At 39.1% G+C, this 26,864-nt stretch overlaps 2 protein-coding genes across 14 annotated transcripts; one reads left to right on the top strand and one right to left on the bottom strand.

The window, feature by feature from the left end:
* Positions 1-3,528: 3,528 nt before the first annotated feature.
* On the top strand, positions 3,529-21,488 carry LOC148853156 (UDP-xylose transporter 3-like). Of its 12 annotated transcripts, XM_088943507.1 has the most exons (10): positions 3,562-3,601; positions 3,695-3,930; positions 4,166-4,213; positions 4,302-4,467; positions 6,042-6,226; positions 6,763-6,830; positions 8,161-8,293; positions 9,322-9,483; positions 9,571-9,843; positions 21,091-21,488. In XM_088943507.1, the coding sequence occupies exons 4-10, from the start codon at positions 4,347-4,349 to the stop codon at positions 21,205-21,207; spliced, it is 1,059 nt and encodes a 352-aa protein (XP_088799633.1). In that variant the 5' UTR covers positions 3,562-3,601; positions 3,695-3,930; positions 4,166-4,213; positions 4,302-4,346; the 3' UTR covers positions 21,208-21,488. The 12 variants fall into 12 exon arrangements, with proteins under 12 accessions (XP_088799634.1, XP_088799633.1, XP_088799632.1 ...); XM_088943508.1 differs by having other exon boundaries at positions 3,529-3,601; positions 4,166-4,467; XM_088943506.1 differs by lacking the exon at positions 3,562-3,601 and having other exon boundaries at positions 3,649-3,930.
* Positions 21,489-21,614: 126 nt separating this feature from the next.
* On the bottom strand, positions 21,615-25,812 carry LOC148853155 (protein DETOXIFICATION 53-like). Of its 2 annotated transcripts, XM_088943504.1 has the most exons (3): positions 25,699-25,812; positions 25,395-25,607; positions 21,615-23,245 (listed from the first exon to the last, which is right to left on the bottom strand). In XM_088943504.1, exons 2-3 carry the CDS (start codon positions 25,575-25,577, stop codon positions 21,860-21,862), a joined length of 1,569 nt encoding a protein of 522 aa, XP_088799630.1. In that variant the 5' UTR covers positions 25,578-25,607; positions 25,699-25,812; the 3' UTR covers positions 21,615-21,859. The 2 variants fall into 2 exon arrangements, with proteins under 2 accessions (XP_088799630.1, XP_088799631.1); XM_088943505.1 differs by lacking the exon at positions 25,699-25,812 and having other exon boundaries at positions 25,395-25,695.
* Positions 25,813-26,864: the final 1,052 nt, after the last annotated feature.

Raw genomic sequence — 26,864 nt, 5'->3', positions numbered from 1 at the left:
TAAATGTCATGTCCAACTTGTGTGTAAATCGTGCATGAGTGTATCAACTCCCTAATATTTGCAACTCCCACTTAATCCCTAACAAGAGTTTCATGCGATCAAACCTAATTCTTTTGGTTGATAATTTGTCGGTATATATGATAGAAGTATTTAAAATATGGGTGACCTTTAAAAAAACTATTTATATTATGTGATAGAATAGGATACATATCAATACTTTGAACCTTGATTTTATTATAAAATTACTTTACTCACTAAGGCTATATTTGGTTTAAAGGAAAAACTAAAGAGACCTATATTATATAAGTTTTCCTATCTTTTCCTTCAAATCAAACACACAGCCTAAATATGAAAAAAAGTAAGTCATTCAGTTCATCCACAAAGGAATTATCACACGGCCCACTGAGACATAAGAGACGTAATCTTCATGGTCAAATTAGCTTTCAGAATTTCTCGCATCCACTTGACGAGAGCCCACCTACTGATGAGCAAGACCTCTTGGTATGCCCACGAAAAAAAAAAGATTTTTTTAGAGTATCAAAAAAGACAAAAAGTCATAAAATTTCCATTGGTGCAACATCATAAACTGTCATGATGATTTGGCCCATTTTGCGGTGAAGCCCCTGCAAATATCCTACACTTGCTTTATTGGCATCGACCACCCATTCATCATCATTCTCTCGTTGATAAACTTCAACTACACGAGTATTACCGATATGGGGAAATTTCGGTGAACTTCAACTATCACGCCTATAAGGATAACAAATATGTCATTTTAGGGAGAGTAGTGAGAGATATGGCCGGCCGTATGGGGCCTGAAATTAGGTAAAAGATTTTGTCTAAACTGGTTCAGCTGCTTTGTTGAAATGCTCTGATAAACCATTTAAAGAGGCTGAAGCCGACATGCATCCTACACTCACTCCTGCAAACCACTGATTGGCATTTGATTTGGGTTATTCAGATTTTTTACCAAATATAGCTTTTTCCTGGGGCTGAAATGTAACTGCTTTTGGCTTTCCAAACTGGATCCTGTACAGACAATTTTTAAGTCATATTTGGTAAAAAATTCAGATAGTCCAAATAGTCTATCAGTTGCTTTTTTTTGGATTATCTGCTTCAGTCTATAACTTATTCAGATGGCCTCAAAACAACTGAAATAACTTAACTGAATACTTAGCTTAGTCCTCCCAAAATGTGCATTAAGAGGAGCAGCTCAATCAAAGCTTTAGAGCGCATTTGAGAGGGCTTCTGTGATGAGGTTCGGTAAGTCAGTCACATGCATGGTAGCATTCGTGTTTAGGACAAAATATTTTGGAATAGCTTCCTATGTCAACCGTTTTTTCTTTTTTCTTTGTTTTTTGACATTTTTTTGATAAGATAATTACTGACTTTTGAGGTTTTCATCAAGGGCGTGCTCTTTTTTTTTTTTGATTTTGAGAAGAGAGAAAGTTGGTCAATGGGATTTTGGTTTTTATTGACCAAGAATCCTATGTTTTTTTTTTTTCAAATTTATGTAGGGACCAGGGAAAGTTTATTTTCCTGGATACTCATAGGTAGATAAATAATTTTCCCACCTAGGAGAAAAGTTACCAACACTTGAATGGGACAAAAATGCCCTTTTTAGGCCTCATTCACTTTTTGATAAGTTACTTACCCAGGTAAATGTAATTACCTGGGTAAGTTTTTCTAGGGAAATAATTACTTAGGTAAGTACATTTACCCATGTTCTTTTATTTCCTAAGTAAATAAGGTAATGATTATTTTCGTCATAAAAATCAATTTTTAAAAGAAGCATTTTTGTACCATTCAAGTGTTAGCAACTTTCCCCTGAGGCGGGAAAGTTATTTACCCACCTAGGAGATGGGTATCACCCAGGAAAATAAATTTTCTCTGGTCCCCACAAATCTGAAAAAGGAACATAGGATTCTTGGTCATTGGGAACTAAACCCATTGACCAACTTTCCCCACTCGCAAAATCCAAAAAAAAAAGAACACTCCTTTAATAATGAAATTATATAGATAAAATGGTTATTACCTTATTTACATGAGAAATAAAAGAACATGGGTAAATGCACTTACCCCGAGTAAATATAGCCTAAGAAAAACTTACCCTTTTCCAGGATAAATAACTTATCAAAAAGCAAACGAGGCACAAATACAACTGGACCCAGCTTGGAACACCATAATCTATACATCGTGAAAGCTCTCTCAAACAAACACTCAGTCTTAAATTTACAACCAAAACGAATTGGCTGATTAGGGCAAAGCCCGTTCCAACAGTCTTTACAGTCTTACATTAGGACTTGGGAATATATTGTGATTTATTTCATGAGAGATATTTTCAATGTAAAATTACAAAGGACTGCTCGCACCAACTTGCCCTGACCAAAGCCGAACTTAACCAAAACTACCTCACCTTATGCTAGTGATGAAAATGAAGGTATGAGATGAATTATGGGTAATCCCGTAATTCATGAGAATGAAGGTATTCCAACGGTCTTTACAGTCTTACATTGGGACTTGGGAATATATTGTGATTTATTTCATGAAAGATATTCTCAATGTAAAATTACAAAGAACTGCTCGCACCAACTTGCCCTCACCGAAGCCGAACTCAACCAAAACTACCTCGCCCTAATTATGCTAGTGATGAAAATGAAGGTAATAGATGAATTACGGGTAGTCTTTGGCTGTGTAGTGGAGACCTGGGAATCCGCTACTCAAGGATTTGATTGGGGACTGCCGGACTGGGAAACTCTATCTAGCCGGAGGAAAAAAATACTGTACTCACCGACAATTATTTTTCTCCTTGAGAGAACACCGACAATTATTCAATCTCCTATTTTTTTTCTAATATTATATGATTATTATGACTAAGAAGTTGGGAATAGATGAAAGCATAACTCACGTTAGATTCATTTAATTAACCCTCCTAAACGTGCTGGTTAATAAATCTATTCACTTTTGACTCAATATATTATGGGTTTTGGTTTCAGCGAAAAAAATATTACGAGAGTTTTGGCGTGACACGACTTAAAACATTGAATAATGGACGGTGGTAGGAGCATCCAGCAGAGACTGTACTCTCTAACACTTCACAGACTCACCCGGCAGCACGGGAACGGGAGCTTCTATTAACATATGATAGTGAAGGGAACGCCGGAGGCCGGCGGTTCCTAGAATGAGAATCAACTTTCACAGTTTCGCTCGTGGTCGTGGGAGGTGGGAACCTCGGCTTCTCATGAGTCATGATGTGATGTCCCTAATAAGCTCTGATGCTGAGTCCACTTGTATTCTGAATCAGCTGACTAGTGGATCAGAACAGACAACACATTGCTGACCATATCAACGTAGCCGCACATCGGGAACATCTCTTGTATTTTTTCGATGTGCGGCAGCGTTGATGTGGTCAGCAATGTATTGTATTGTGATAAGCCGATCCAAAAGTCCATACTCGTTTCTATGGACGTGTCACGAGTAATGGAGGGTTAGGCAGATGAGGTTAGTGATTGATTTGATAATTATTCACGTATATGCTATGAAGTATGAAATCAACCTGATACCCGGGGGCTGTGCCGCCGTGCGTGTGGGTGTGGGTGTGGTAGGTTAATTCCGTAATTAAAATTAAAAGCAAGGGTTGTAAGATATACTTTTGTCGAATCAATTTCATTCACGTATCACGTTTTATGTATAGGCAAGCAGTAGCCAGTAGGCTGCTTACGCTCAGGGGGTCCAAAACCGTATGCGCGGCGTGGAAGAGGGTAGAAAATTTGCAAACACGAGCTTGTTGTGTTTTGCTGCAGCCTGCATAAATCAATCTCTATTCATTTCGTCACAGAAAGACGAAAAGGAGAAAGAGAGACAGAAACAAGCGCAGTTTCAAAGTTTTTTTAAACCAAGATTTGGAATTTCTCTGATAATACTGTAAAAGTGAGTTTCTTTAGTTCCTCTTTAACGGCAATAAACGAACAGTTTCACCTCTTTCTTCTCTCTCTCTCTCCCTCTCCCTCTCTACATATATAGACGGCCCTCTCTATTGCTGCTGATCCTTTAGAGTGAGGATCCGATCTAGGGTTTTGAAAGTCTTAAATTATCCTGATTTATCTTCAATTTCTTTAGCGTTGATTTGGTTTCTTTCTCTTTCGATTTATTAAATTCCTTGCAGTTGCAGTTGAGCTTGTATTCGTGTTGATTCGGCCATCTTCGGAATGAGGTGAGGATCTCATTTTCGATTTTACGTGCGTTTTGTTAATCTTGGGAGTCCAAGCTGTGGTTTCTGATGGATGGAGTGGTAGATCCAGATCGAGGAGGTAGTGATTACTGATTAGAGCAGAAAGAGTGACAAGATGAGTGACAGCGAGCGGTTTCAGCTTGGTACTATCGGTGCGTTGAGTCTTTCAGTGGTTTCTTCGGTGTCTATTGTGATTTGCAACAAGGCTCTTATTAGTTCCCTTGGTTTCACTTTCGGTGAGTGAACTCCATCTCTCCTTTGCCAGGTTCATACTTCTTATGGGTGATACTTTCTCTTTATTCTTTCAATTTTTATATACAGTTATTTATTAACTTACTGTGTAATGTTAGTTTCGATTGGTTTTTAGACATTTTCCTTGATGAATTATTCAGATTTCTCAATTGAACAATTGTATGGGTCAATTTTCGTACTTGTTTTACTCATTAACCATTATGTGGCCTCTTTTATTTTTGTTCTTTTGTTTATTGCCTCGGTCGTTATATCACTCCGAATCTAATCTGCACATTGAATTATTGGTATGCCACAACATTATACAGTTCTGGATTCTGATGGTTGGCGTACTACGAAAATATATCCACAGAAATGTGCAACTGTATGTCGTTCTGCCATCATATCTATTAAAGAGAATTCATTTTTCCATGTTCAAAACTCTAAAATATAAGCCACATTTATGTCCACCTTTCTTCCCATTTTACCCTTAAGTCTGGGGTTGTTGGCTTTGCCATTGTGATGCATCTTCTGCCACTATGAAGTAAATCAGAATATTATACAGTTATTCTTGAAAAAGTTATCAAATGTTATATATTACTTTTAAATTACCACTGTGCTGTTAGTGAGATAATTGTTCATAAGCTCTTTGATATTTAAATCATGGTGGCTTAAGTAGGATTTGTGAAGGAAGGAAGGCCCTTCCTACCCTACAATTCTGCATGTGGGGGACAAGAAAGGGAGGGGGTGTTCATATTTGAAATGGGTAAGGGAAAGGAAACCAAAGGGCTTTAGAAAATGATTTCAGATTTAAATTTAAAATTAGAAAAAAAAGCTGCTGAAAATTAAATAAATAATTGGAGAAAATTCAGGATAGTGGTAGAGGAAAATAAACACGAGTTATAGAAGAAATATGAGCTCATGGAAGTGAAGATGGTGAAACAAATAAAAGGAGAATAATAGAATACTAGAATAGTATAGAATAGAAGGGATAGAAGTCTGAGAAGACTCGAGAAGAGACTGCACCTTTAGGGACTTGATCTGAAAATTTTGTTCCATATTCAAATTCTTCATAGAACCTATTGCTTGGTAAAATGGTAAACTATTAGACTGACAAGTGTGAGATTCTGGGTTTGATTCTGAGAGTGGCCACTTTGTGCAACAATGCCAAAATTTAGGTCTATATCCAGTTTACACTTCTTAAGACCCCAGATAGCTGCAATCCTAGACTTTCTCTCATAATATACAATGATAAAAAAATAACTGTATATAAATGACTGACTTCCTCCTTGTGATCAAGTCAAGGATTCTTTTATAGTGTTTATGGTCAGACAGTTAAGTGTTGGATTGCTTTGTTATTCTTCAAGGTTCTAGGAAGTGGAAACTTGCTTGCTGACAGATTGTTTTTCTGATCATTGCATGCTATGAAAGACCTGGAAAAGTATGCTATTTTTGTTACCTGACTTATTGAATTCTTTTGATGTTTTGTTCCCAATGTGTGTCTGCTGTGTATTCTGAAATGTTACCTCTGGTTCTTAAGGTCCATTCCTTGATATTCTTACCTCTGAGTTATGATGTGTAGCCACAACTTTAACAAGCTGGCATCTTCTGGTCACATTCTGTTCCCTTCATGGGGCATTGTGGATGAAATTGTTTGAACACAAGCCTTTTGATCCAAGAGCTGTAATGGGCTTTGGCATACTTAATGGGATCTCAATTGGACTTTTGAATCTAAGTTTGGGTTTCAACTCTGTTGGTTTCTATCAGGTAGTATTCTTTTATCTAACCCTCTTTTTTAGTATAGTACATGAAATGTCTAATAAATTCAGGTTGGAGATATTTATAATATTCCTAGTGTGTGTGTGTGTATATATATATAGTTTTGTCCTTTCTTTTCCAGGCATTGTGGCTTGGATTCTTACAAGTTTAGTCATATTTGATACTTGTGAATACTGAACCAACCAATTGGAATGCTGCATTCCATCTTCTCAGACAGTTCTGTTTTGAAATAGAAAGTGCTATGAAATATTTTAGTCTTGTAATAATTGGTTAGGGATCATTGCTTGGTGCAATGGTAAAATCATGTCCTGACGAGCATGAGAACACATGTAGTATATGAGAGTTGTCAGTTTGTGCAAAAAATGTCGGATGCTAGGTATTTATCCATTTCACCCCTTTGAAGATCCCAGATAGCTGGGACCAGCACTAGGTATTGACCTTTTGTTAGGTGCTTTATGCTTTGGATTATGTGCTAGAGAGTAGAGTTAAAATTGTTGTCTTCATATAATTGCTTTTCACTGCAGATGACTAAGCTGGCTATCATCCCTTGCACTGTTCTTTTGGAGACCTTTTTCTTTAGGAAGAGATTCAGGTTTGTCTTATCTCAGAGTTGGTCTTGACAAGATCAATATGCCAATTGCTATTTTTATTGTTATCTATTATATGCACATTGAGAACTTATTTGTTCTGTCTATTCCGAACTAAATAAGCATTTTTTTAAAAAGAGTTCATAATATGTATGTGCATGCCAAATCAAGAAAGAGTTAAGAAAATACAGGTTGACAGTTGTAGGCTCAAAAAATCATCCCAAGACCCAACAAAGACTATGCAGAGTCCAACAATGATTCTAATTTCTGAATAATTTTTAGGAACTGCAATTTCATATTCTGTGCTGCAACATCTGAATTGTTTTGTTTTGGATTTTTGCTTGGAAATTTTGTGATTCTTGGACTTTTATTGCTGGTTCGACCTTGGTAATTTAGGTTCCATATTTTAATTCTTAATTGATTAGCATATCCCTTCTTTGCATTTTCTTTCTCCCATTTCTTTTTAATTTTCCAAGTCTTGTCTGTCATGAAGAAGCTCCAGAAGGAAGTCAATTCTTAACTGGGAGTGGTTAAAGGGTTCTCCTAGTTTCTAAGTTGCAAGGTCAAAGCTGGTGTCATAAAAGGCTTGACCTTACCCCTATGTTTTATATAAAGGACCTGACCTGCTATAATAAACATTGTCAAGCAAAAAAAAATTTGATTCGTAGGTTTTACAAGATTCTCCATGCTGGTACTGATGACTCTGTTGAGGTGCTTATGTTGAAGGTTAATGTCATTCACTCAAAAAGAGTGTTCAATTTTTTTTAAAATGGCTTCTCTTGCCTTTTTTTCTCATTGTTTTATCTTAATTCTACTTTTTTTTGTTCCATTTCTATTTTTGGAAAACAAAAATCATAATTTTTAGTAGAACAAAATTCATAAAAGAAAAAAGAAATATACAGGTTTTGTGGATCAAGCACCGACCAGAAAACTTCTCCAACCTCACAACAACACAATTCAAGATTAAACTTAATAACTGAAAAAAACACCCTTTCTTCTAGATTTGAATGAGTTGGTGAAGTTAATGGCACAACTGATACCTGACATTCTTAGTTTCAGAATGTATACACTGGCACAAATGATAATTTTCTGTTAGACTTAAAGGTACTCGACATTTGTTAGTTTCAGAATGTATAGAACTGTCATTGTACATATTGAGAGGTTTTTGATAAATAAACTCCAACTGCTCTGTTATGGGCCTGATTTTTTTTTTTTTGTTCAATATCCTTGCCTTATGTCTTGAATTCTTGGGATTTTTATTGTAGTAAATTCTTATCTCTGGCTTATTGTGTAATTACAATTATACCTACTAATACTTTCTTTATCATTGTGCAGTAAGAGTATCCAGTTCTCTCTCACCATTCTTCTTTTTGGTGTTGGTATTGCAACTGTGACTGATGTGCAACTCAATGCTCTGGGATCTGTCTTATCTCTGCTTGCAGTTATTACAACTTGCATTGCTCAGATTGTATCCTTGAGTGATGCTTTTTCTCTTTATCTTATATTAACTCTACCTTTTATTATGAACTGGTATTACATGCTTGTTGTCTCAGACCGAGTAAATTTCATCTGGCAGGCGATGGCTTGTCATCAAGTATCAACATGGATGCAAAGTCTTATCACATAAAATTTTGTATTTAGTAGTTGTGCACTCTTTTAGCATAAGATATAAAATGATATGGAGGAAATCATATGGGCAATGTACAAGCTTTATGACCTTGTTATACATACAGGACAAGAATGTAGGTCACTAGTTTATGGACCCTTTTCATACATTCTTGACTGAAAACTGATGCAGCCAATGATCATGAGCAGCTAGTGTTTCTTTTTCTTTTTCTTCTGTTCTATTTTTTAACTTTCTGCTGCCTGATCATATGAACAGTGTAGATACATATAGGACAAGAATGTAGAGTCGCTAGTTTATGGACCTTCTTTAGACATCCATGACCACAAACTGATGTAGCCAATGATCATGATCATCCAGTTTTTTTTCCTTGCTTCATGGCTAAGAATGCTTAAAATCATCAAATTGAATTTCTTTCAGCATGGAGGACATCTGTAGTGGGGCCTCCACCTTCATGGGATTCCTTTTCCCTTCCATATTCTCTATGTATACTGTTATGGGATTGGTTATCTTAAATATCCTTTTAAGTGTACAAAAGAAAATACTGAAAGCATTATTTTTAACCCATCCAGTTACTAAGATTGTGGGTAAATGTACTTGTATCACATATCTTTCTATGCAAAGATGCTATTCTTCTATCTGGTAGGCATCCTTTAGGGAAGATGGCATCTTCAGCCAATAATACATAGATGGTGATGAAAATCGTGCATGGCGAATTGATGATTAAGTCATTGCTGTGATATTGTTTTTATTGGCAGGTGTTGATTTGGTTTTCCTTGTTGTGTACATGTTTGTTTTTGTAATTCTTATTCTGTTATGTTTATATTTATATTTATTTTCTTTTGTTTAAGATCTTAATCAGTTCTTGTCAGATGACCAATACCATCCAGAAGAGGTTTAAGGTGTCTTCAACACAACTCTTGTATCAATCCTGTCCCTATCAAGCAATGACTCTATTCATCACTGGTCCATTTCTAGATTGGCTTTTGACTAATCAAAATGTTTTTGCTTTCAAGTATACACCCCAAGTGCTGGTGAGGACCTAACAACTTTTAATAGAATCTTCTTTTTAGTTCTTTGCCGAAAACTCTTTAGCTATATTTGTATTATTTCTTTTGCAGGTCTTCATAGTTCTGTCCTGCCTCATCTCTGTCTCTGTTAACTTCAGTACATTTCTTGTAATTGGGAAGACTTCTCCTGTCACATATCAGGTCCTAGGGCATCTGAAAACGTGCCTAGTTTTGGCTTTTGGTTATGTCTTACTTCATGATCCATTTAGCTGGCGGAACATATTTGGAATCATGATTGCTCTAGCTGGCATGATACTTTATTCGTACTTCTGCTCTGCTGAGAATCAGCAAAAAGCTAGTGAAGCATCTACACAACTGTCCCAGGTAAACCTGCTCTTGGTCATTGTGTTGCTAATGTGGACAAGGTTCTTTGAATAATTACATAATTAGATGTCTAATCAGTTTTACAATCAAGACAAAGGTTTAGGTTGCAGATGCAGGATATGTCAGCCCATCTCCATATCATAGACAAATGTGTTTGTGACTACATCTGAACTTCAATGTGATTTGTATTTGTTTGCAAATATGGTCTGGTGGTAATGAGCATTGAAATGGCCTTACTTGGCCAACATCAGCTCAGCCTAAGGCACAAACTCAGACTTTGGGTCTGGACTCAGCCCAAGGTGCTGAGCTTGGCCCAAGCCTGGTGAGCCTAAACTTCACTCAAGAAAATGGTAGGATATCATACATTTTCGTAAGTTTTTTCTTGAGCATGGGGACCAATGCCACCTATAATAAATATTATATATAATATTTTATATTATATAATGTATAAAATAAATATGATATACATATTATATAATAGGGAAAATTCCCGATTAGTACACTGTACTCTGGGCCTAGTGCCACTTTTGTCCCTGAATTTTAAAGCGTGCCAATTTAGTACCTACCGTTAACCATCCGTTAAGTGGCATTTTGAAAAGACACAAATGCCCTTCGAGTGTCACCTACTTCTCTTTATCGACCATCCAAACGTTGATAAAAAATGAACAGTCCCAAATCCTTGCCCACTGAGATGTGACCCCAACTTTCTTGAATAGAAGAGGCAAGGATTTGAGACTGTTCATTTCTTGTCAACATTTGGATGGTTGATAAAGAGAGTAGATGACACTCGAAGGGCATTTGTGTCTTTTCAAATGCCACATAATGGGTGATTAACAGCTGGTTAATGGCAAGTACTGGATTGGCATGTTTTGAAAGTTCAGGTACTGAATTGTTGTGTTTTAAAGTTCGGGGGCCAAAGTGGCACTAGGCCCAAAGTACAGGGTACTAAATGGGAACAACGTTCCCTATATAATATTATGTATACAAACTTTGGGCCCAGAATCAGTCCCACCCTGGCCCATGATCACCCCTACCTGGCACTGTACTTCCTTGGACCAGTTCCATGGGCTGGACCAGGTTCATAGGTATATGCTGATTTGTCCAACTCAACTTGTGGTGCTTGGTTATTTTCTAACATAGTCCACTTGCCAAATTTTATTATTATTATTGAATCCTTCTTTGTCTTAGATATGGACACAGAGTTGTAATATCCTTGTGTAGAATTTGCTTTGACCTACTGTCAACTTGGACCATGGATCACAATTATTTGAATTTATGCAACCCCAACTTACATGATCTGCAATTTTTAATCTTATGTGAAATTAAGTTAGGTTTCCATGGTTGCACTAAGGTTCACAAGTAGTGAATGCCTGAGGAGTGTTCTTGTGCATGCTGAACACTAAAAGCTCAAGGAAAGTTAAATTGATCAAAAAAGGTAAAGTTAAAAAAGGAAGGGCACAGATGAAGATTGATTTATTTAAATAGAATGCTGGGCTTCTCATTCTTCTAGTGACATTAGCTGAGATGTTGACATTAAGATAGATGACTGGCAAGAGTAGGAACCCGAAATTATCAGGCAGTTCTCCAAGACAGGGATGGCTAGGGCTGGTTTAGTTGATGAGGAAGGAGTTGCTCTTGGTTTTGAGCCGTTCCATTTTTTGAGTTTTTGGTGTTTTTTTCACGGTTTGTTACTGTAAAACTTTGGCTGTAGGTGGTAGCTGTTTTTGGGATTTGTTTCTTTCTCTTGGGTAATGTCTTAAGCCTTCCTCTTGTATTCTCTCTTTTTTTTTTGATCAGTAATCGAAGTAGATTTCATTACTTAGAGAAAAAAGTTAATACAGAAACATGGGCAGCCTCGGTTACCAACAATAGAAAACATAGACAAATTGATGACGAGTCTCACAATTGAGCCCAGAAGCACTCTGCTCTGTTTACCCCTTGCTTTGCTAGATGGTCAGCTAAGCCATTTGCCGACCTAGGAGCCCATTGAAATATCAGCTGCATATCCCTCGAGAACCTCTTGAACTGTTTGAAATTGTTTCTGAAAAACCAAGGAATCTTCTTGTTCTGCTTAAACTAACTTATTACTATTTTGGAGTCGCCTTCAACTATTAGCTTCCGGAACCCCATTTCCAAAGGTTTCTGCATCCCATAAAGTACTGCCTTCAATTCTGCTGTTACAGAGTCACACACCCCAATCGGACCTGAGTACATTCCCAAAATCACTCAATTCCTTAGAACCCCTCCAATTCCAGAGGGCCCTGGGTTCCCAAAACTACTTCCATCGAAATTTAATTTCAGGAAACCTACCTCTGGGGGTTCCCATTCCTTTAGTGTCCTCCGCTTAGCTGAAGTTGAGGCTGCAATTGTTCTCCAATTCCTTAATATATCATCAATAGAGAAATCTAAGAACAACTCCAAAGTCTTTATCTAGAAGGCCACTTTTGCCATGACCCCTTCAATTAATGCTTCCTTGCTTCTTTTCTTTTCCTCAAATATACGCTTATTTCTTTCCTCCCATAGGGTCCATATTATTGCTGCTCTTGTGCACCTCCACATCAGTCTTCCCCTCCTTTTTGACCAGCTGAAAGTGGATCTATCAAACAACCTGTCCAATCTGTCTAGAGTATTCCACCTGCACCCAAAAAGAGAAAAGAACCAATCCCAAATACCACAAGCAAAAGGACAGGAAATGAACAAGTGAAGAGCAGATTCACCATTGGATTCACACAGGCAGCACCAATTAGGGGAGAGGCACCATCCAGGTCTCTTCCTCTGTAAAATATCACAAATGTTGATTGCACCATGGAAGAACTCCCACAAAAAGCACTCACTTTGGGGGGAATCAGATACACCAGATCTCTTTGACTGGAAAGGGAGTATTTGGTTGAGAAGGCACAGACAACAATTTGAAAAAAGCACAACTGAAAACCCCAGAAGGATGTAGAGTCTAAATTCTATCATCTTGTTTACTTAGGTCTGGGAAAACCTCTTCAAGAATGTGTAGAAGATTTGAAAGAAGGCCTAAATCAGTGCCCCTCACATTTCTATGAAAACCTAGATTCCACCCAAGCCTGTTAGCCGAGGGAGAGGGGAGCAGAAACTTAGAAATTGGCTTACCCTGGAGAGCAGAAAGGGTGAACAAGGAAGGGAAAGAAACCTTTAAAGGGACTTCACCCACCCAAAGATCCTCCCTGAACTTGATCTTGTTGCCTGAATTAAAATCGAATCTGATGTGATTGAGAAAGGATGGAAGGCATTTCTGAATTATTGTCCAGGGTGAAAAGCAAGAGGCCCTGCTAGAAGTTTCAGCATCCCACCCGTTCATAGAGAGCCCATGAATACTAGCGATCACTTTATGCCATAACCTGTCAGATTCTCTCAGAAATCTCCACAACCACTTCCCTAGAAGAGCCTGGTTCTTTTCTTTCAGCCTTCCTAACCCTAGCCCTCCATCCTCCTTCCGTCTACAAACTATTTCCCATATGATTAGGTGATCCTTCTTTGTTTCTCCCGGTTTCCACAAGAAAACCTACATAATTTTCTCCAACTTCTTAACGATCACCTGAGGTACACTATATACCGATAGGTAATAGACCGGAATGTTAGCTAAGGTGGATTTGATTAAGGTTATCCTACCTCCCAAAGAAATATAGTTCTTCTTCCAAGCCACTAACTTCTTCTCAAATCTCTCAACTACCGGGCTTCAGAAGGTCACAGACCTAGGGTTTGCACCTAAAGGGAGTCCTAAGTACTTCATAGGCCAATCACATCTAAGTTCCTTTGCCTACAAACTCCTCCTACCCCATATTTACCCCAACTACTACACTTTTATTGAGATTAACCTTTAGATTTGTCAACATCTCAAACAAGCTCAATAACCTCCTCAGATTCCTAGCCTCCTCCTCACCTTCCCCCTCACAAAAAATAATGATGTCGTCTGCAAATTGAAGATGGGTTACCATCACCCTGTCTCTCCCCACTCTCCACCCTCTCCACCCTCTTAAGACACCCATTTCATTCGCTTTTATGATCGATCTCCTGAACACCTCTGCAACAGTAGTAAATAGAAACGGTGAAAGAGGATCCCCTTGTCTCAGGCCTCTCATAGCACCAAAGAAATCTATAATCGACCCATTCACCAAGACTGAAAAATGACAAGATTTTAGGCAACCTCTAATCCACTTGCACCATCTTGCACCAAAACCACAATTGCTCAAAGCTTCAATTAAGAAACCCTAGTCCACAAAATCATAGGCTTTCTCCAGATCCAACTTGCACACAATCCCTTTCCTCCCATTCTTCCTAAAATCCTCTACGCACTCATTTGCAATGAGCAATTGATCTAAAATCTGTCTTTCTTTGATAAAAGCTCCTTGATATTGTGATATGATTGATGCAAGTACCTTCTTTAGGTAGTTAGAGAGAACCTTGGCTATGATTTTGTATTGACTTGTCACTAAGCTGATTGGTCTAAAGTCCTTGGGGTGACATGCTCCTGATTTCTTAGGAATCAACACAATAAAAGTAGCATTAACCCCTCTACTTATCATCCCTCTATGATAGAATTCCTCAAAACCCTTCATTAAGTCTTCCTTAAGCCACTCCCAACAATCTTGGTAAAAAGCCATGGTAAATCCATCTGGATCCAGAGCCTTGGACCTATCCATAGAGAAAATAGCTGCTTTCACTTCTTCCACCTTAAAACCACTTTCTAATTCTCTACTCAAGGTGCTATCTAAAACAGGCCATGCCAAACCCTCTAAGATCCGTCTATTCTCTACTGGCCTTCTATAAACTTTTTTGAAGTGATCCACAGAAGCCTTTGCGATGTCATTCTATTGTGTGATGATAATTCTATTTTCTAATTCCAACATAGAGATGCAAATTTTCCTTCTCCTACCATTTGCAGTTGCATGAAAGTATCTAGTGTTCCCATCACCTTCTTTTATCCACCTTTCTCTTGACTTTTGTTTCCATGACATCTCCTCTCTCAACAGTGTAACTTCCAACTCTTTTTTCAAATTTGTCCTCTCCTCCTTCTCGACCAGGCCCATTTTTCCTTCTTCCTCTTTTCTATCAATCTCTTCAATCCGACTAATCAAGGTAAACTTTCTTTCTTCGATCCTCCCAAACTGATTGGAATTCCACTCCTTTAGCTTTCTTTTCAAATTTTTAAGCTTTCTATGGAATCTAATCCCTTCCCATCTAGCCACCGAGGTGTCCTCCCACCAGCTTCTCACCTTTTGCACAAAGCTCGGGACTGTGAGCTACATATTTTCAAACTAAAAAGGCTTTGGTCAGTCCCCATTCCCTTCTTGAGTAAGACAAATTGGCCAGTGATCCGATGTTAGCCTAAGTAATATTCTGCCTGTCAAATTCCCCCAATGATCCTCCCACTTTGTGTCACTAGAAATCTATCTAATTTGGATAGAGTAGGGCTTTCCTGACAATTGGTCCAAGTAAATCTATTATGTCCTATCATGACCTCTTTCAGTTCTAAATCTTCTATAAATCTGTTAAATCTCCTCATGCTGGTGGGTCTTGGGTTATTTGATTTATCTGTGTGTCTAATCACATTGAAGTCACCTCCCACACACCAAGGCCCTTGCCACAATCCTCTAACAGCCGCCAACACCTCCCACAATTCATTTCTGTCCCTATAAGAATTCGGCCTGGAAACATTTGACATCACCCAAGTGAAATTATCACTTACATTCCTCAATTTTACCGACACCAAAAATCTGTCTATCAACTCCTCTAAGCACTCCACCGACTCCTCACTCCACAGTGTGATTATTCCTCCAAAAGCACCCCAAGATGGAGCCTGAGCCCATCCTATACCCCTGCCCCCCATATACCTCTCACCCATCTCTTATCAAAACATTGCACTTTTGACTCTTGTAACAAAACCACCTCCTGCTTTTCTCTTTTAATCACTTCCTTAATTATTCTTCTTTTATTTGCACTACCCAAACCCCTAACTTTCCAACTCATAACCTTCATCTTCATATCAACTTCTTTTCCCCCCTCTAGCTTATCCTTCCTATTTCCTACCTTTCCTACTAAAGTTTTTCTCTCCCATCTCCTTGTCCTTCCTCTTGTCATTTTTTATCTTTTTCCACCTGCCTCCTCTTTCTTTTTCCTTTGAGCTCACTAACCTCCTCTTCCTTCTTTTGTTTTTTTTTTTTTTTTTTTTTTCTACAGGTAAGTTAGTGACTCTTAGACCTAATTTCTCTGCCCATTCCCTAAGAGAAAGATCCTCATCTGACACAGAGACCTCTGAATTCACTTGCTTTTCTAGCTGCCCTTCTTCTTTCCCTACTACTTTTCTCCTTCCTATCACTTTCTTTGTTATCATCTCTCCTTCCTCTCCTTCCTTTTCCTTCTGTCCCTCTAAATCTCCCTCCCCCTTGCTGCTAGCTCCTCTCTCATTAGCAATCACGGTATTCAAAGGCTTATTCAGAAGTTGATGGGAATCGGAAACTCCTGCACATGCACTAGAGAAACCATTAGTCGCCAAAATAGAATTCACAACAGTACCTTGAAGATTTGGGTTGATGAAAGAGAGATTCGAAGGAAGATCCTTATCAATCACCCTCAAACCCTCCACAATAAGTGTTCCAAGTTGGGTTTCTATAGGTGCAATGCTGACAGTTTGAGCTGTTGATGGTGCCTCGACCCTTGTTGGTGTCTCTACGTTCAACCTCTGGCTATTCTCCTCGTTCATAATGCCTAACCCCTGTGATTGTCGCTGGTTTTGGTCGGTTCCCCCCCTTTCTGAGTTCGTGTCGACCTCCTGACCAGAACAGACCTGCGCTGCTAAGATTTTGCTATCTAGCTTGCTCTGAGATCGTCGCTCATCTAACTGGAGATTGAAGAAACGGTCCAGAACACAGTCCTCCATTTCCAACACTGCATCAGCTTGATGTTCAACAACACTTCCTATGCTGTTTGACTCGTCGGAGCTTGAAAAGTACTCTTCTTCTGAACTGCACCAATCCATGTCATTGTCTTCTTTTCATCCCTGTCTGGAAAATCTTGGGTTTGGATGCCCCACCGAGCCATTAGATCTGGGCATCCAATTCAGTTCAACCCCTTTCATGCCTGTGATGGCCCTTCCAGAGGTTGGGGACGAAGATAGACCACCACTTTGGTCTCTCAACGACTCATCCCTCAACCTCACGTGATTACTAACGCACCCTCGTGCCGGCTGGTGTCCAACTGCGTGACCCGGTTGATCAGACCAAGCCCCGGTTCGGTCCATCGACTCCCTCTCGTCCGCGTGTTCTTGGGAACAAACATTCTCCTTCTCAGGTGGGCCCCACACGCCCCACAACTTTCCTCCCGACTTTAGGGCTTCCTTATAGGAGTAAAACCCCGCCTTGCTACAGGGATTATTTGAACAAAACTCCCTTTCTGAGAAAAAGCCCACCCTCTTCTTTAATTATGACTCACTCTTCTCTACCACACCCTCCACTTGTTTGCTTACGTGTCCTCGTACTCTTTCCCTAATGCCCCCACATGTCACCCACCCAGCCACGTCAAGTTCTTCTTCAACCTTTGGACTTCTACTCCAGAGCGACGCTTCCATTTCCGACGCTACCCATACTTTGCTGCAGCAACCTTCAGCAAAGATTTCAAACGAACGCAGAACTCTTTCCGGCTTGACACCCGCTACTCTTAATTGAGCAGCTCTGAGATCCAATTTTTTGAAGGAGACAAGCACCCCTCCCATGGCGATTGCCAGCTTTTCGAGGAAGGATTTCTGCCACAGATTGAATGGCAGTCCAAGCAGTTTCACTTGAAAGCAACCGTCTACAAGTTCCACTGAGTTGTAGGAGGGCCACCACCTTTCGACCAATATCAGCCCTTCTTTCGTTTCTACGGTCATAGACTCCAACTGTGCATTTCCCGCATCTAGCACTGCCTTCTTATCAGAAAAAGGGACTAGAATAGCCATCCATTCCAGGCCTAGTTTTTCCGTCACCTCCTCCAAGATCAGCTCCCAATCCTTCACTACATTCTTCGTTGATAAAATTAGCTTTTACTCCCAGTCACCTTTTTCCCCTTAGACCAAAATCTTTGGTATAGGCACAGAGCGAACAACCGACTTAGCTCCATTATTTTCTTCCTTTTCTTCAGTCCCCGCTTTCTCCAATATTTCCCTCCAGACTTTCAAGTCCTCTTTCCTTCTCAGAGTATTTTCCTTCGCTACAGGTTTCTTAGATTGTTCCTTCGCAGCCTTGGTCCAAATTCTTACCACAAACTGGTGAATCTCGTTTGCTACCTTTATCCAACCCTCCAGCCTTTTTCCTTCTGGTTTGGTGATTATTTGTTTTTTCTTTTCTTCAAATCTTTCTTCTAACATCACGAACCACTGTTTGGAATTTCTCCTTCTTTCTGCAGCATACTCTTTCCTTGAAGGTCTGAAAGTATCATTCCTTGAAGGTCTGAAAGTATCTTTCTCAATGACTGCACCATTGAGAAAGCTTTGACACCACACCAAAACCTTGCCAACCAGAAACACCATCCCTCTTGATCTTTCTCTATTCTTCACCGTCAACTCCTTCTGATGAAACATTTCTTCCAGTATCAGCTCTTTACTCTCCACCTTGATAGATCTTCTCCAGCTCCTTGCCAGTGCAAAAGCCTCCGCCGTTTTTCTCCTTCCCTGTTCTCTGCGACTATGTAAAACTTCTTCCTTGAACTAAGAAGACTGATTTCTCATAGACCAAGTTTATTGGATGGTTTCAAGATTGGAACTGCAAGATTGACCATTTCTCATCTTCAATATGCTGATGGCGCATTGATCTTCATGGATGCATCTGTAGTGCAAGGTTTAAAACCTAACGTTGATGGGTGCAGCCTTTCTTGTATTCTCTTTTTCTTTTAATGAAATGGCTATTTACTATCAAAAAATATGAACTTTTTTCTTGTGAGTTTAAAAAGTAAAGGTTCTTTAACTGTTCTTTAAAAGCACTGATTCTTAAAATAAAATATAGAAAGCATGTTCTTGGTTGTGTAGAGTATTTTCTTGTTTCCAGAACTGAAACCAAAAACCACATTTTGAGTTTCTGGTTTCAAAAACATGTTTTCCTCTGGTGTTCAATATTATGTTTCATAAAGCATACAAATGTATGCATATAGATACTAGCTTTTCTTTCTTGTATATTCCTTATTAATTTGTTGGACCCAAATCCATTTAAATGTGAGTTGCTTTGGTATGATCAATAGAAGCTTTAAACCAGCACCTGTGAGAGTATGTTTAGGACTTATCAGCCTTGTGAAGTGAAAACATATTTTTATTCTAGAAGTATCCTTTTGGGTTTCAGAAACAAGATTATTTTTTCTCAATCAAGTTGAGAATGTTTTAACTTTGTTTTGGGAAAATGCATACCAAGTTCTCTGTTCTCAGTTGAGATCCAGGAACCTCGAGTTATGATGTATTGTAGGTGGTTTAGTGTGTTTGGCTCCTTGTCTTGGGGGGCTTTGGTTGTAATATGTTGTAATATGGTACTCCATGAATAAAATGTTTCCTTTTCTCAAAAAAAAAAAAAAAACTTGTTTTTCTTTTTTGCTGATGCGTTCTTTTGAAACAAGAAAAGCAACAAACATTCATGTTGGAGAGCACTCCCTTAGAAATAACTTAAAAAAGGAACTCTAACAGCATTTCAATGGATAACAAAACGAGGGCATGGTAAGAGATGGAAACTGGTCCAGGATGGCTTACAGGCCCACAAACCCATTCTCCTGGTACAAGTCTAACCGTAACTATAAAAGAAAAGAAAAAAAAAAGTCTAACCATCTACAATAAGGTATATAGGTGTTGATATTAAGCCCACATGGATGCCTTCCTCTGATTCCAAGGTAGTACAAGGGTTGTGCTGCACCATTGGATCTAGCACTCAATCTGTTACTTGTTGCTAGCATTGCCACCAAATCGGAGATCTATAGGTAGTAGAGATCTATTTCATTGGATTTTCAAAAACTTCTGGTATATCCCATTCTCCTGGCCAGTTGGAGATGGTTTAAATAATGTTACAAGTTAAATATTAATGGTTTGACAATAGATATCCTTGATGGAACATATGGAATGATAACTATAGTTCTACCCAAAAAAAGATAACTGATAACTACATTTTACCAATGGCAAGAGAATGGAGGACAATTTTGCTTTTATGAAACAATTAGTATTGAGGCTGCTGGTTCACATATCATGACATCTGGAGTTCTAATTGTTTGTGTTCTATAGTCCATCAGTGTTTTAAAAGGCGTGGGAGGCATACGCCTGGAGGCACACCTCCAGGCGAGGCGCTCCCAAAACGCCCTGAAGCGTATGCCAGAGGCGCTGACACCTCTGAGGCGTACGCCTCAGGTGCAAGAGGCGTATGCCTCTTGCGCCTCATGCACATCTGATATGAAAATACAGAAAAAAAAAAGAAAAAAGGAAAGGAAAGGAAAAGAAAGGAAAGGGAAAGAAAAGGAAAGGAAAGAGAAGAAAAAAAAGAGAAAAGGAAAGAAAAGGAAAGTAAGGGAAGGGAAGAAAAGATAAGGGGAAAGAAAATGGTTTGGCCCCTGTCCCTTTGGCTGGGGGGTGAAGAAAAAAATAGAAAAGGAAAGAAAAGAAAAGTAAGGGAAGGGAAGAAAATGGTTTTCCACCTGTCCCTTCGGCTGGGTGGCTTCGCCCCCCTAACTCAAAAAAAAAAAAACAAATTGGGCTGGCATCTTTATTCTTCTTTCCTTTTCATCATCGTCGTAACCCCCCTCCTCTTAAGGAGGCTTACGCCTCCTTGTGTTTGGGAGGCTTATGCCTCTTGCGTTCTGAATTACGCCTCACGTCTCTAGGTAGTGGGAACGCCTAGCGTCACGCCTCCGCGTTTTAAAACATTGGTCCATCCCTAGGCATTTTCAAGTTTCAACAATGTAAGGGGGTGTTCACCAATATATATATATATATATATATATATATATATATATACATGATTTTGGTTTTTTATTTTTTTAAACTGCATCATCAGTAAAGTCATTTTGTTTTTAAAAAACAAAATCATACATATTGGCAAACACCCACAATGTTGGCAATGCAGGCAGGTATCACTTTTTAGACTTTAAAGGCTGGATATATTTTCTGTATCTTTAGACTATACTAATGTATGTATGATTTTCCTTGATTTGACTTGAATATTTGTGTTATTTATCTCCAGCATTCTAGCTAATAATTCCTTATCTACTGGGTGCTTCTAGGTAAAGGAAGGTGAATCTGATCCGCTATTAAGTGTGGAAAATGGAACTGGGATTGTTGCTGATGGTGGGGTTCCAAAAGCCCCTGTATGGAACTCAAACAAAGATTTGCATGCATAAAAAAACTTTCTATAGAAATTAATTCATACACCCAGAGCAAATTAATATGTAAGTGGTCAAGCCATGATATTGGCATCAATATCAAGATTATGTCTCCAGGATAGCATTGACAAATGGTACAGGTGCGAGCTTGTTGAGATCAAGTAACTCCCGCTATTGTAGTAAGTGGAATTGAAAGTGCATTTTTCTCCTTTGCAGTTTTGACTGTCATCTGTATAAACTAGAAAATTTGGTATGCCAACAGTCAAATTCTTTAGAATGGAATGTCTGTTTTTAATTTATCCATTTGAGTATATAAGTATATTCTTGTTTGTGGTGCACTATGAAGTACTGAGTTTTAGTCTCCTGGGTTCTCTTCATTAGTGGTCATTGTAGTTACGTATGGCTGTATGGAAAGAACTGAAGTTGAAAATCACTTCCTGAAAGCAATTTAATTCCACTTCGAATTCAAGGAAGTGCTAAATGCCCCCTCCTTTTTTTCCTGCTCTTGGACAGAAATTTTTATTGCTGCAAATTAGTAATAGTAGGAGGAAGCTTTACATTCGTCTATGTATTAGTCATCCCCAAAACACGAAGGGTTTTTGAGATGGTGAGGATCTAAATTATTACTTTTTTAAGGGATTTATTCCAAGGACTTTTTAACTGTCGGTTGTCAGTTGAGCAAGCTGGCTTCCAAATCGTCCTGGTTTCTTTCTGCAGTTTGAGTAAGCTCCATGGCCCTCTTAGCTTGGTACTTCCAGTCGGTGTGAAACAATGTATACATCATCATACACATACATGAAGCCTGAGCCGCAACAAGCCCGAACCACAGTCCCATTAAACCTATCTTCAACCAAAACCCCATGATAACCGCAACTGGTAATCCAATTAGGTAAAAGGAACCGAAGTTTATATTAGCCCCCACTTTGGGTCGTGCAGTTCCCATCAAGGCCCCACAGGCGGTTGTCTGTGGACAGTTACCGAGCTCACAAAATCCCAAGATGGGAAGCACGGTGGACGTCAATTTTAGGATCTCATGCTCAGCTGTATACATCTTTCCCCACGTGTATCTCACGGCAGTTGTGAAAGCGAAGGCTGAAAGACCACAGACAACTGCTACGAAAAGCCCAATAATGGTTGCCCATTGAGCCCTGGTAGGACGGCCAGCCCCCAATTCATGTCCCACACGAGTAGACAAGCCCAAGCTCAACGAGTAGGGGAAGGCATATATCAAGCTTGTTGTTTGCATTAGGATGCCCGTTGCAGCCACGCTGGCCTGTGGATTGGTTAGAAGCCCGCATAGAAGAAGCATGATCTCATACCACCACCACTCCAGGCATACAGACAACACGCTTGGCAGTGTCAGCACAAGTAATGGACGCCAACCTTGAAAGCATGAGACAATCGATCCATCCCAAGGCTTTACTGATGTTTTTGACAGCAGCAGATAAAGTAGCAAACCGAGGTTCAAGTTCAAAGTATTCCAGGCTGCGGCCAGAGCCACACCCCTCACACCCAAATTCAAATGTATCACAAGGAAGTAATTGATGGGAAGGTGGAGAGCCATTGCGCAAGTAGCAGTTAAGGTTAAAGGTGTGGTCAAGCCTTGGGTCCTTAAGAAAGTCCGTACGGGATGTAGATGAGCTTGGGCTAGCAAATCTGGAAGAGAGAAAGTGATGTAAACCTTAGCCGTTGATGTGATGATTGGGTCCTGACCTAACCACAGTAGTATGGGTTCCATGTATAGCCAGAGCAATGATATGGGTATGGTTGCAAGTAGCTGCAGAAAGACAGATCTTCTGTAGGTTTGACTGAGGACAACCCATCTCTTAGCTCCATATGCTTGACAACATATTGGTTCCATCCCCATGGCTAGTCCTCTCATGACTGAGTGGCCTGTGATGTTTGCAAACCCAATTGCAAGTGACCCACCAGCTAACTCAACGTCCCCCAGATGGCCCAAGAAGAGCATGGAGATGATTGACCGAGAGTATAAGAGCAAGCTTGTCATTAGAATTGGGCCTGCAATCTTCCCTAGTAACGTTAACTCCTCTGCTACCTGGATGGATCAATACAGAATTTAAGTTCTCATCAGAGTAAGCTCGCCAAAGCACATGCAGCACATCATATTACATTACAGACAACTAGTAATGGAGAAGGAGAATAATGGAAAAGGTGGAACAGATACATAAACTTGGACTCCGAGGTTCATCAATTCAGTAGTGATTTCATTTTCATGTTGCTCCACCACTTACGTCAACGATCAGATTCTCGGGTTATCACCAAATCAAACTCTTGGTAGAACCATCAGATGAGCTGTTTTGTGAGTTGGATCTCGTATAAAGCACAACATGAAATAAAACAAAAGCGATACTCCTATCTTGATGACATGAACGAACTGTAACATCTGTAGGTACAGAAGAACATCCTAGGTATATATATTTTACACAAGTAGATGTCATTTTCTGCAAAAGCATCCAACAATGACCATCTCATTCTCGTTGGTTTCAGGGTTTGGTGTTGCTTGGTCAATCACAATACACATGCGTCTTTGTAGTCTCAGGAACGGATAATTAACCAAGCGTATACTCTATTTATCATTATATCTTTTATGCGAGTGACATGATGGTGTCCTCAGGAAGTTAACTACTTAGCTATGATTGTCTTGAGACCAACTGTTAATCGGAACATTTATTTGGAAGAATTAACTTGGAGCAAAGACCCACAATTCCACAAACAGAAATAGCTGCATCCAGAGCACTCAAACGTGAATATGGGTGGGTGGGATTCCTTTGAATGCCATGTTTTAACACTCAGCAGGATAAAGCCATGACAAGAAAGGGGAGTGGGGGTGTAGCTCAATACCATTTTTGCGTTTTCCAGCTCTTAACAACTCAACCATGGAGGTCCCATCCACTGCCATTACTACGTACTTACTGTAGACCCTGAGCTCAAGAGGAATGAACCAGGTACGAATGGCCTTGTTCAATGTCTCTATGCAACATTTCCTTTCATAGAATAGATTAGGTTTCATGCTTAGGATAGTAGGTTCATGCATGAAAACCATTTTGTTGGAATCTTCAGAGGAGCAGCAGATTCCAGTGGTAGCCTCTCCCTATACATGGCCTATCGGCTATCAGTCAGAGGTGAAATTTGCAACTTGCAAGTGGATGATTATGCCAACTCAGATCACAGTCTCATCGAAAATCGTTAAAATATCGTCGATCCTCTAACTAAATATGGAAGTAATGAGTCATCATCGTTAGCCACCTACATTTTGGATTCGAAAATAGAAGGCTTGAGATTCCATCTTATAAAATTAACTTTTATAATTATATAGTATATGCGTATTAAAAAAAACCTCTAAACATCTATCTCGAATCCAAGAGAAACTGGAAATTCGTGATAAACCCTTGAAAAAAAAGATGGGCTCGTAGCTAGCTGAGAAAATTAAAGAAATAAAATCGGTGTAAAAATATATATATTTCCAAAAATGTCATCCCCTCTTTCGAAATTGAGATGTCATCAAAATTTAAAACAATAGATGAATAGACACAAAAATAGTTCTACTCAAAAGTAAATTTTAAGGTTGTGGGTAAATTGACACTATTTTTTCTACATACATAAAATTTTAATTATTGACTGTGGCAAAGAGCGACAACCTTGATATGACGGCAATTAACAGCAAGTGATGGTAATGATCCATCACAGCCATGAAAGGAATCCACATCAACCAGCTTCCCACGAAAGGACTGACCTTGATGGCTGATACGCATATTTTATTTGAAAACATAAATAAAAGACACGTACATGCAATATTATAAGCCTTTTCATTTAGAAATCAAAATAGCCACCACCTTGGTCAGGCGCAGGCCATCCAGCAACGAACAGTCGAACACAACTTTTCCGGCGGGTGTAGGCTTCCCTGAAAAACAGAGAATCCCCTCCACCCCCGCCGAACATTCAAACGTCCTCTCTCCCTCTCTCCCAGATACACCCAACACAAAAAGTTTCCTTCCTTTGCCCTACTATAGACGTAGGTTTAAGCGATGGAAACTGTTAATTTCTGTATACAGAAATAAAAACAGCCAAGTTGTTAAAGAACCCGTAAAAGCTTCAACCACACGGTTCCTCGCCCAGATGGAAAATGGTATAGAAGAAGAAAGGATTTGAAGATATCTGTATGTGTAAGAATATGATGGGATTACCTCGCTCATTGTCACCCGTTGGAAAATCCCGTTTATGATCTCATCTTCATCTTCATCATCTTCTTCTTCTTCTTCTTCTCCTCCTCCTCCTCCTCCTCTCTTCGTCTCATCGTTCTCTTCATCGTCCTTAGGGTCCAAAAGATCACCACATAAGACTGCTTGAGATTCATTGAGCGGGCACATGGTGAGACAAGTTGCAGAGCAGCACCCCACCTAAGGAAAAAAGAACACAAGGGACCAAAAGAAAAAAGAGAAGGGTTTTAGACTTTTTAGCGAATTTAAAAACATCGGTAAGAGAGCAAACCTCAATGTCTGCAAAATCTTGTCAGATCGTCTGTTTTTTTGGTTACAGGCTCGAGGGTCTTGGCTCCATCGTTGTGGAAATATTATGTTGGAGGGAGACGAAGAAGAAAGAAACAATGCATGGTGAATGGACAGAAAATGGAACAATAACGGCTAAGCGGCCCTAGGCATTTATTTATATCAAGCATTCTATACATATCGTAGTATAGTTACTATAGTATATGGTTGCGAAAGGTGTACACATATCTTTGATATATTCGACATGATTTTTGCTTGCTTTATATACTAATTAAAATTCTAATGGCAAGTTGTTATTATTGTTCTTATACTACAGTTACTACTAATACTCTTTGTTTGTGTAGTTCGTGCATTTTGGGATAAACAGGTTACTGGTTTTCATCTTGAGGAAACCAATTAGGATATGTTTACAAAGAATGGGAGCTCCAATATTGCGTTATTTGATTTCCTGTAAGATACACATCTAATGGGTTCAATGGAATTATCCAAGTAGGACATACCCTTGTTTTAATCTTTATACTAACAACTTCGTTGAAGCAGATATATTAGAGAAAAATATGCTTCCATCAACCTAAGGAGCTGGTTATTGTGTGTGGTTACAAAACCTATACAGTTTAGTTTAGAAAGTTTATGATAATGCAGTCCTTAAGGTAAAAAGAGAAGAATTTTGTTGCATAGATGATTTTCCATTTCCACAATGGTGTTGTCATAGCCAATTCCAATAAAGAGCAAGAAAAGGAGTTCACTTTTGTTAGAACATGGTTTTAAATTTCTAACACAAGACTAAAACTGTGAATCTTGCATGGCCTTCGATTTATTGTTGTGACGTCACTTGATCTAATTCAAGCTGGGGCCGCAACATTACATCAAAAAAGGGTTTGATTTTGTGGTTTCAGCTAGCAGACATGGTTGTTTACAAGAAACGAATGGAATAAGAGAAAGTTCAAGGCTTAATTCAATTGAAAATACTTTAATTTTTCTAGACCCATATGTTTATTGCAGGTGCGGAGACGATCACCTTAAATTTTATTAACCATTATGAAAAAGGGAGTAAAATCAATACAAGGGAGGATGTAGCTTGCCTTGTCCTAGGGAAATTGTCTAAAACTCACCATGAGTTTTCAACATTTCTCTTAAACTCACCATAAC

This window comes from Nelumbo lutea, chromosome 5 (genome assembly GCF_056320005.1).
Source record: "Nelumbo lutea isolate HS-2025 chromosome 5, American lotus-T2T, whole genome shotgun sequence".
In the NCBI taxonomy this organism is placed as follows: domain Eukaryota; kingdom Viridiplantae; phylum Streptophyta; class Magnoliopsida; order Proteales; family Nelumbonaceae; genus Nelumbo; species Nelumbo lutea.
Note: the sequence above shows the minus strand (reverse complement) of the source record. Positions and strands in the feature narration are given on the sequence as shown.